The sequence below is a fragment of the Citrus clementina genome, unplaced genomic scaffold (assembly GCF_000493195.1).
Source record: "Citrus clementina cultivar Clemenules unplaced genomic scaffold, Citrus_clementina_v1.0 scaffold_1, whole genome shotgun sequence".
Classification (NCBI taxonomy): domain Eukaryota; kingdom Viridiplantae; phylum Streptophyta; class Magnoliopsida; order Sapindales; family Rutaceae; genus Citrus; species Citrus x clementina.
The window spans coordinates 5,136,628-5,147,175 of NW_006263303.1; the positions used below are offsets into that span (position 1 = coordinate 5,136,628).

The 10,548-nt window shown below is 36.5% G+C and overlaps 1 protein-coding gene across 1 annotated transcript; it reads right to left on the bottom strand.

Annotated features, from left to right (window-relative positions):
* Window positions 1–751: 751 nt before the first annotated feature.
* Window positions 752–9,960, bottom strand: LOC18055584 (ABC transporter G family member 32). The gene is made up of 24 exons (XM_006450983.2): window positions 9,459–9,960; window positions 8,944–9,064; window positions 8,768–8,856; window positions 8,603–8,687; window positions 8,318–8,477; window positions 8,167–8,243; window positions 8,031–8,084; window positions 7,653–7,743; window positions 7,261–7,562; window positions 6,886–7,167; window positions 6,432–6,748; window positions 6,189–6,349; window positions 5,998–6,101; window positions 4,632–4,788; window positions 4,404–4,526; window positions 4,211–4,302; window positions 3,802–4,134; window positions 3,395–3,685; window positions 3,051–3,134; window positions 2,799–2,932; window positions 2,468–2,695; window positions 1,943–2,114; window positions 1,591–1,845; window positions 752–1,282 (listed from the first exon to the last, which is right to left on the bottom strand). Exons 1-24 carry the CDS (start codon window positions 9,731–9,733, stop codon window positions 1,010–1,012), a joined length of 4,260 nt encoding a protein of 1,419 aa, XP_006451046.1. The 5' UTR covers window positions 9,734–9,960; the 3' UTR covers window positions 752–1,009.
* Between the last annotated feature and the right edge of the window lie 588 nt (window positions 9,961–10,548).

Here is a 10,548-nt window from a genome sequence, read left to right on the forward strand (position 1 = left end):
AAATTGTTTGAAAAAAATTTATAACGTGCATTTTATTGAAACGTTTATCAAAGGATAAAATAAGAGTAAGAGAATGTATAAGAGTTGTTATTATTTCTTTTTTTTTAAGAGTAAAATATTAAATTTCAAGAAATAAAAATGAAAACTTATTTGGCTCGGAATTCGAATAAATTCTTGAATTGATTGAAAGAAAGAATTATGAAAGGAAAATAAAAAGAACAATTTTTTTTTGTGAATCGAAGTATTAAACTAAATTATACTATTCTATCAAAAATTGAACATGAGATGAGTAATCAAAGTACTGTAATTTCAAGAGTAAACTAATAAATAAAAATTCAAGTACTTAATATTGGGTTTTAATTTTTTTTTCCCTTTTCATCAAATTAGTGTATATAAACTGTGAGAGTCTTAGACAGAGCAAAAGGAAACAAGGTCTAGAGTCCAGACTTAAGATGGACAAATTAAAAACTATAAAATAATAATAAATAAATAAATGCTTGACTAAGCAAGCACAAGCACTGCACAGGATTCCATTCACTATGGTGCCTCGTGATGAATTATTAAGCCACATGAGCAATCATTAATCAGAAAGACAAACGAAATATTATATTTGACAATGATGGTATATGAAGATGCAGAGATTCGGCACATGCATGCATTGGCCCCGACAATAATGTCTTTGTTTGAAACCCTGCAATCATATGAATAGAAGGAAAAAGAAATCTCATAATTAAGCCAATTATGGGAATGTGATTTTACAAAATTACGACTTTATTGAATAATCTATATATATACTGAAATTACACTGCTGAATCAAATACCGCCTGTTACACATTATTGTATCTGCTGGACACTTGAATAAATGTTTTTTCACAGAATTCCAGGTACGCTCGGGAATATACTATGTTGCTGCTATACAAATTCCAACCCTCTCTTAAACTTCATTTCTACGAGGAAACTGATGAACTTGCCACTTTGTTCTCATACAAATGAAGCCACCTTCACCTTGTCATCTCTTTTGGAACTTGAAGGCTTTTATTGCATAAGCAAATATCATTGCAAAAATAGTGGCGAAAGCAACCACCATAGCACCGGCTATTACCAAGAAATCGTGCCTAAACCCAAACACATCCTTCAGTAAGTGCTTCACAGGAACCGAGCCAGTTCCATCTGAAAGCTTCACAAGTTTATCGTCGTCACCAAATTGTGAAGTCTGGAGGCCGTACAGACTCCATGCTATAGGGTTCGCCCAGTAATACCATCTCCAGTAAATGGGAATTCTCTGCAAAACAAGTGGAGCACATTATCGTACTTTATAGGTGTATGTGAGAATGAAAGGCAACCCAACCCACGGGAAGTAGATTCCACGATTGCATATTTGGATGAAGATCATTTTTCTGGAGATCATTTTATTGTCAACACAGTTGACTACAAAGCCTATGGTCCATGTACATACTGCTCTACAAGTTTAGGCTACTGGAACTTTCAACATGATGCTATCAGGTTATGTTAATAAAATAAAATGAAATACACAAGCTGTTCTAACAAAATATGATACCACACTAAAAATAAAAATGGTAACTTAGGTACCTTGTGGGCAATCATAAAGCCGCTGAAAAGGTTCCAAAGCATATAACAGGGAGCAGCAATAATGGCAGCCACATTATGATTTGGTGTGATAGCAGTCGTCATCATGCCATAAAAGGTGAAATATAGCATGGTAAAGTACATAAAAAATATGTAAGAAATAAACTTCACAGCAGTCCACTCAAATGAGGCCATAGAGTAGAAAATGGAGCAGTAAATAAGTGCCTGTCCAAACACATAAGGGAATTCAATAACAACCTGCATATATAAAGAAAGAAAAACACTAGTGAAGTTTTGAGTATGGTATCATTGCGCGAATAAAGAAGTGGGGAAAGGGAAGAACACAGAAGCAGACCTGTGCAAAAGCAAAAGGTAGAGCTGAATACATTCCAGCTGCTCTCTCTCTATATGAAACATATCTTTCAACAGAAACGACAGGTTGAACAGCTGAGGCATTGGTAATTCCGATGAATAAGACAGCTACATACATGGATCCCATGGCATTAAATAAATCTTGTTGGTTCTCCCTGTATGAATGAGCATTCAAATGTGGAAGAGAATTTAGTGATACAGACTTCTGCCCACAGCAAAGAAGACTATGTCTAATGAGAGACGAGAAGCGAAGCAAATAGAGAAATGAAACTGATATAATGGCAAATATCAAACTCTTGACGTCCTCGGTTCGTGGAGGAATATATGCACCAAGGGAACCAAATAAAAAGTGAGAGATTGCAGCTGTCTATTACCTACCTTTTTTACAAGCTTTTGACCTCATAGTAATTCATGTGTAATTATGTGATGCTAAAGAGTTCCAAAAATGCCCAAGTATGATAGAATATCTAGGAGGTTACAGCTTTAAAGGAAAGCTTTAATAGCAAACCTTTTTGCACCAAATTTCCAACATATTGATCCAAGCATTAATGAGATCACAACAGTGTAGAAAAAGCGAACTGCTGTATATTGTGGGTTCCGCCAATAAGATAGGTTTTGCTTTCGAAGACAAGCTAAAAACTGGTTAGCAAAAGACTGAGAATACTTGGTTGAAAAGTTCAATTTTTTGGAGCTAGGACTTGGCTTGCTTAGACTCTCAACCAGTTCCCTGTTACGTCTGAAACATAGCAAGATAGAATTGTCAGACAAGGGAAAAAGAAAAGTGCTGAATGTAATAGTGAAACCAAACAGCTGGAAATTCCCCTAGGACATGCACATACTGAAACAGGTTTGATCTTCGATAAATTTCCGCAAAATCAACACCAAGACGACTTTCTTCAACTGGTGAAGTAACCTCAAGCATCCAAGCAGCAGGATTATATCCGGGCCTGATCTTTGGCACACCTTCAACTGCCTATAGATGCAAAGATATGCAGATTGATAAGATGAACGTGAACAGCATCACGATGGATTTAACCAAAAAGTATCTGACAATAAAATATTCTTGGAGATTTAAACATGAATGATTCAACCTCAAAATATTTGATGAGTTCACAAGACTTAGAACCAAGTGGACCAGCATATATGAGCTCTCCTCCGCGCTTCATAAACAAAAGCTACAGAGATAAAAGATTATAATTTCAGGAGAGTATCAATGAGATCAAAACATTTCAGAAGTATCAAGCATAATGATAAATTATCTCAAAATTTTCCATCCACGTAACTGAATAACAAGCCTATCAACTAACAATCAGACAAAAAGTGTTGGGTAGCTACAACAAAAACAGGGACATAAGCTCGTCTGATTTCTGACATTTGACATGTCAAGAGAGAAAACCTTATTAATAAAGATCTCTCCAATTCTAAGAGAAAATACCTCATCAAACGATTCAAAAATGTCGATGCTGGGTTGATGGATTGTGCACACAATTGTTCTCCCAGTATTTACAATGTTCCTAACAGTTCTCATCACTATTGCTGCAGCCCTTGCATCCAACCCTGATGTAGGCTCATCCATGAACACTATAGAAGGGTTGGCAACTAGTTCAACAGCAATTGTCAATCTTTTACGTTGCTCCGTGGACAAGCCGTTAATTCCTGGTAGACCAATCAATGCTCCACTTAAAGATGTCAGCTCCACAAGTTCCATCACTTCCTCAACAAATGCCTGAAAATTTCAATCAATGAGTTAATCTTAGCCAAGATACATAAAATAGAAAGAGATGTATTTAATATTACCTAGCCAAGATACATAAAATAGAAAAGAGATGTATTTAATATTACCCTTTGTGTCTCCAATTCAATCTCTGATGGTAACCGCAGCCAAGCAGAGAACAGAAGTGATTCCAGAACAGTCAAGCCAGGAGAGTGAATGTCATTCTGCTCACAATAACCTGAAATTCTAGCAAAAGTTTCTTGCCTTTTGGGATAACCAGATATATATATGTCCCCTTCTATGATCCCGCCAGTTTTTCGACCTGCTAAAACATCCATGAGGGTGGTTTTACCTGCACCACTAACTCCTACCAATGCCGTAAGCACACCAGGTCTGAATGCTCCAGTGACATTAACCAATAGCTGCAATCTATCCTCTAATACGCCTTCTTGTTTCAATTCCTGAGGAGATACTTGGATCAGATGAATAATATTTAAATATTTAAAGTAGCAAGTTGGAGTGGAACATTGTACGCACCACAGGGACATCTACAAAGTAATTGATATTGCCGAAGGCCATAGAAAGTGGTTGAAACGGCAGAACCATGCCTTTTTGCTTGAAATATTTTCCTATCCAGAAGTCAAGATAAATGTAAACTTTTCAGCATCAAATCTTGATGTATAAAAAGGAATAGAAAATAGAAACCCGATGTATATTGCATTTTACAAACCATTTAGCGAAGATGAACGCTGCAAGTACTCTCTCAGTTCGATAACAACATTTTCACCTTTCCTTCTCCTGTCTCTCTCCTGTAGCTCTTTCTTGGAGACAACAGCCTGTTGCTTTCCCAAAGCTGTGAAACAGTAAAAGCATAACTTAATGCAGAGTATCTTTCTACTAACTTTCTTTATTAGCAGACACAATAAAGGAGCACTGTTTACAGAATGAGATCACTCACGGTTAAGGTAGCTTAAGAAGAAAGTGAAGAGAGCATTAAATAAAAGTGTATATCCAAGCATGGCTCCAACACCGATCCAGTACCAGTAGCTTTCTGGAAACAAACTGCGTTGTCTCAATATTGCCTCTCCTAACGAAAAGTTGGAGTTCCCAGCTTTCTACATATAAGGAAACATACAACAAGAGTTTCAACATATATTCAAGAAAACAACAGGTTGAACTTTACTTAATTAGCAAAATATTAGCACTTATGTGTAAATTTTGTCTATTGCCTTAGATCACTAAATTGAAATAAATATTTACATTAATTTTTCATCTGATTACCCTTTAGGCACATGACTTGAATCAGGCCGTAAAGAAAGACAGAATGCTTAAAACCACCAAGATTACGCTGCAAATGATAATAGACTAAAGAAAAGTGATGCACAACATACAGTTATAGCCAAATTTTCTTTAGCCTCTTCTCAAAGTGAAGCCAAAAGAAACATCTCAGGATGCACTTCCACAAGCTCTAGGGTTTAAAGCCATCAGAACTATGTTTCCTAGCAAAATATTTCATCCCATGTTGGACAGACCTGACCCAAAATGTACATTCTTGAAAATCATTATTGGGACATTCACAGATGGGGTGAAAGGAAGGAGAAAATTACTTGACTTGTGTGGTAACCAGAAATCAGACAATTCCAACTTTGAGTTAATATGGTCTCAAGATGATCACAAGGTTTTCAGTAGAAGACTCCCAAAAGCTATCAACAATTCGATTGGGACACAGCATAGTGTTTGACAAGGCTACACTGTGACTCTCATCTAATGGCTTTATCAAATTGTTTAATTCGAAAAGTGAAAACAGCATATACAAATTGTGAGCAAGTGTAATTGATAATTTGACATACCAATCATAAGTGTTATACATGTCATGTCTTTCCATTTTGTATGTGTAATAGTTTGCAAAACTGAGCTACTTAGTACTTACATTATAATTTTAAAAATTGGTTGTGCATTAATTTTATTTTTCTTGTATCATATTATTTATTGGACAATATGTTGATGTATTGTATGTACATCATATTTATAAGATCTTAATAGGATACAACGGCACTCAAGGTCCGGAGGTGAAGAAGGAAACTCATTTAACAATACTAATCAATTGAAACAATAGTAGTAGCATTGATGCTCTCAGAGGTATTCAAGCCCCATAAGCAGTCATTTAATGATTATGCTACTCATTTCAACTACCTGGTCATTCATCATTACTGTAAACCATATTGATAGATGAAAATTTGAAATTTCAAAAGCACCCAAAAGCTTTGAAGCAAGATGCATAGATGCTTATATGATATGCTAAGTAAAAGATTACACTATGTTACCTTATCCCAAGAATGCCCAAGAAATTCATTCACTGAAGCTGCATTTTGGGCATACATCAAAGGAGAAACCCAGAAACCCCAGATCCACCATTTCGGTATACTATCTGCCACAGTGATTAAAAAAAAGAAGAATAAACTTATGAAGACATCAGCAACTAACCATGTAGATATTGCAAAATGGCAAGTTTTACCTCTTGAAATGATGAATCCTCCAAGAGCCATGACCACCAGCATTGCGAAAGATCCAAAGGTATTGGCAACAATCATATTTCTGCCCAACGATCCAATTACACGGAAAAGACCTATAGACATCTGGTGCAGAAAGAAATATAACAAGAGTTGCCGGGAAAATCTGCAATAAAAAATTCGAATCATAAATCCTTTTCATTTCAGTCATCATCGATTGCTGAATTCAATAGAAGCATAATATTTACCTAACAACATTAGGATCATATCCAATCACATAGTATGTAACAGCCACCCAAAAACCAGACTCTATGAGCGATGTTGGAATGCTCAAAGCCCAAGAAGGAATTGTATAAACCCAACTAGGATAGAAGTGCAAGTCTCTATGCTTGTAAAGTACTGGGAGCTTCGCCACCAACATTGAAACCTCAGTAAAGCCATTAAAGAGAATAATGACCATGGAAAAGTAAAGTGCTCCAAGGTACAAGCCACCATCATCGATTGTCTTATGGTGCATTGTTGTCCGAAAAAAAACAGTCATTGTGATTAAGGCAACAATAAGAAGCTGCAGAACAGAACACATTAGTGAAAAGTTAGCATTAGCATTGTCAATATAACAGCAATAAAAATGGTCTCTTAGGCCTTGTTTACCAAATACAGACACTAATCCACTCGCCAAATTAACAGATTTAGTAAAATTACCTGAATAAATTTGAAAACGTAAATAAATGAATTCCGTTTCATCAGTAGCAATTGCCAGTTAAAGCTGGTTTTGAGAAGTTCACTCCTCTTTTCACCATATTTAGAAGTTGACAATGCTGCTGGATGATTAAATCGTCTGTCAAAAGGAACAGCCAGTTCCTCTGACAAATTCTTTCCAGTGTGATATGAATGAAAAGCTTCAGCAAACTTTCCTGGAGATATATATCGGTATGGAAGGTAAGGGTTGGACCAGTATTGCTCTTGGTCCTTCTTTGACGTAACCTGTATTCAGAATTTTTTTAGCAAACTTTTTTTTTAAAAAAAAAAAGAGGAGTATGATGCATATGAATTTACATACAATCCTTGACCACTTACTTCCTGCAAGAAGTCTGCCACATTCTTTCTCTTTGGACAACTAAATCCCATAGATGCAAAGAAATCAAGAACAGAAACTCGGGGTCCCTGGTATACAATCTGGCCTTCAGACAAAAGTATAACATCATCAAATAACTCATAAGCCTCAGGAGCAGGTTGAAGCAGAGAAATGACAGTGGTCCCATCAAGTGCACGGGTAGAATGCTTAAGATATTTGATGATTTGATAAGTAGTTGAACTATCAAGGCCATTTGATATTTCATCCATGAATAGTACTCTGGCTGGACCAACTAATAATTCACCTGAAATCAAATAATTGCTAAATCAAATCAGCACGAATAAAAGCCAAAAGAATTTTACTATCAGTAGAAGGTAATATACATTGCTTGCACCTGTTGTCAGCCGCTTCTTCTGGCCTCCAGAGATACCTTTAAGCATCTCATCTCCTACCAATGTGTCAGCACAAGTGTCCAAACCTAGAATCTTTGTCAGACAAACATTAGTGCTTCAGAAGTTTAACAATTTATGTTCATTTAACCATTTATGTTCATCAACCCCTTATAAGCGAGAGCATCACCCTACAGTTCAAGGTACCTATTTAACTTTAAATCAAATTCCATTGGCTAACAACATGCTATTCAACATGTTTGATGGGCCAATCCTCAGTAGTCATTCTTCAAGGGTGTTAGTTACTATTAAGGGATGTTTAAGGCCACAGTCACAAAAGGAGTGCCAAATGTATCCAAGAGCAATCAACATATAGAGAGTACCTTCATGATGTACTCCACCACAAGACTAGTCTTCTGACCCCCCAGTGCAAATGACTGAAAGCAAAAAGTGTAACATTGAGAAACTCTCAACAGAAATATATATTTTCAGAAAAAGAATTAGTCGTCCTACAATTACCTTCATAAATATATCAAGATCTTCATCAGGTTTTATCCCAGCTATTTTTTCTCTTCTTGCAAGTTCCGTAATCATATCTTTTGCCAGAATTCATAGTCAGCAACTAGGAGAGCATTGCTCTTACAGATACAAATTACTTTCTGGGGCTTACCATATTTGGATCCAACACCTTGACACCGTCCTGCAAAATCCAGAGTTTCCCGTACTGTCATCTCTGCCACTTGCCAATCCTGTTGACTGACATAAGCGGACGTCCTTGGAGGAACAAACTCTTTAAACCCGTGTCCATTGTATGTAATTTTCCCTGACACCTTTTAAAAAATCAAAGTGCAAATATATTACAAGCAATGAACAATCAGACAAGGAAATGTTGGCAACCAGGTGTCATATTTTAAAACACGTTTAGCATCATTCAAGAAAAGCAAAATCTTAGTACCTGTAAATGATGTCCGAGGCGCCCAGCAAGAGCTAGCAATAGTGTAGTCTTTCCTGAGCTCGGAGGACCCAGCAACAGGGTCAATCTACAAATAATAATTGTACCTTATAAAACAGATACAAACGTGGCCAAAAGTTTTACGGACTTGATCATGTCTGAAATTACCTGGAAGGTCTAATAATCCCGCTTAAGTCATCCAAAATTGTCAATTTGCTCCTGTTTCCCCGATATATCCGCAATTGCCTCAAAAGAGCCTGAACAACAGTCAAACGGGTAAATTAAAAAAAAAAAAAAATCGATTTATAGCAACAAAACAAAATAGTTAATTGTGATTAATTTACCTCAGTCATGTTAAAAATAAAATTGGGAATGGTTGGTAGCGCTCTACTTCCAAGGTGAACAAAAGATTCAACTGTCAGATTCTGAAATCGAACCTCAATCTTTGGAAGCTCCAAATCAACTCTGTAAATATTCTTTCTTCTTCAGTCAGTTCTCATCGACCAAACAAAGTCTCAATTCGATTATTTAGAGCTAAAAATTTCCAAATGTAACTCATCGAGGAAGTGAAGCTGGTGCACAACTAAAAATAAAAATTAACATGCATTCGACTTGCCAAAAAAAAAAAAAAGTACTTTGATTCCACAACTATTTTATTTATTAAAATGGAAAATAAGTAGTTTAAAAACAGTGTTCGTTGAAATAAGTTATAAGATTTTATAAGTGTAAATTGAAAAACAAAAAAGAAAAAAAAAGTCAAATTCTTAATGTCGAAAACACAAATTCAGCTTCTCGTTTTTCAAAAGCTCAACGCACTATCAATAAACAAAAAAAAAATAAAAATGAAACGATTCATTACGCTTCGCATCTCTTTCTCATGCGATCAAAGAAGCGCTCCGGATCATCTTCAACAGCATTCACCAACCGGTCCAACACAAGCCTCTGTTCCTGAACCGCCAGCTCACTCACATCGACCTCCTTAACGTCACCGACCACGTTCTTGAAAATGCCACGGCGAGCTCGAGCGTAAGTCGGCAGCCGCTCAAGCGCCGCCCACCTTAACGCCTCCTCGTCCTCTACCTCGTCCCTAAACGACGACGTTCTAGAAAACACATTCTCCGCCGAGTTCCACATCCGATCTAATTAATTATCACAAAACAAAGCCACAGAGAAAAGAGAGAGAGAGAGAGAGAAAGAAGCTGTAATGATGTTATTTAAAAGTAAGATCACATGTAATGTGAGCTACTAGTGCTGCTACTGCTGCTGCCAGTGCAATATCTACTTGTATTCAAGCATGGTAGTTGGGCTCTTCATTAATGGTGCCTCATTTTTTCTCTCTCTCTCTCTCTCTACAAGTCTTTGGTTGTTTATCAAATTAATTTACATATATTTCTTTCTAATTCTTTATGGAAAAAAGTATGTCTTAGCTTTCTTTCATTTCCTGTTACCCGCAGTTTGTTTCTCTTTTTCTCTCGATGAAATTTCTCTATTTCTTGTTTCCGTAAAAGTTTGTCGTTGTTATGATACTTTGCGGAGAAGCCTCATTAATGGCCGCGGGAAAGACAAAATCTGGAGGGTTTTCAATCATACACGCGCTGGACATAGAGGCAATGACACACGCCACTATTATTTGACACGTTAGGGTGATCTACACGTGTTAGGAAGCATAAGGGTCGTAGCGAGTGGGAGTAGGGTTTGTATGGAGTTTTTTTTTTTTGGTTTTTTGAGTAGTGGGAGGATTTGAATTAAACGGTTGGGAAAATTACCAAAACCAAAACGAGGTGGATTTATATTTTGGTGTTTTTTTTTTTCTGTTTTATTATTAAATTACGGCAGGGTGATTGGGACTTAGAAAACGGCGGATGATGACTGATGCGTGGTGAGAAGAGAAGAGTCATGGACTCTTAATTTATGTTTCTCTTACTTTATGTTTGGTTCGAGAAAATATA

Excerpts from the sequence above, each read along its gene's own strand:
- LOC18055584 (XM_006450983.2), bottom strand. The coding sequence starts at position 9,733 with ATGTGGAACTCGGCGGAGAATGTGTTTTCTAGAACGTCGTCGTTTAGG. Across the intron at positions 9,065-9,458 it reads ATGAGAAAGAGATGCGAAGC|AGTTGATTTGGAGCTTCCAA; the intron begins GTAATGAATCGT and ends GAATATTTACAG. Across the intron at positions 1,283-1,590 it reads GCTTTATGATTGCCCACAAG|AGAATTCCCATTTACTGGAG; the intron begins GTACCTAAGTTA and ends CTTGTTTTGCAG.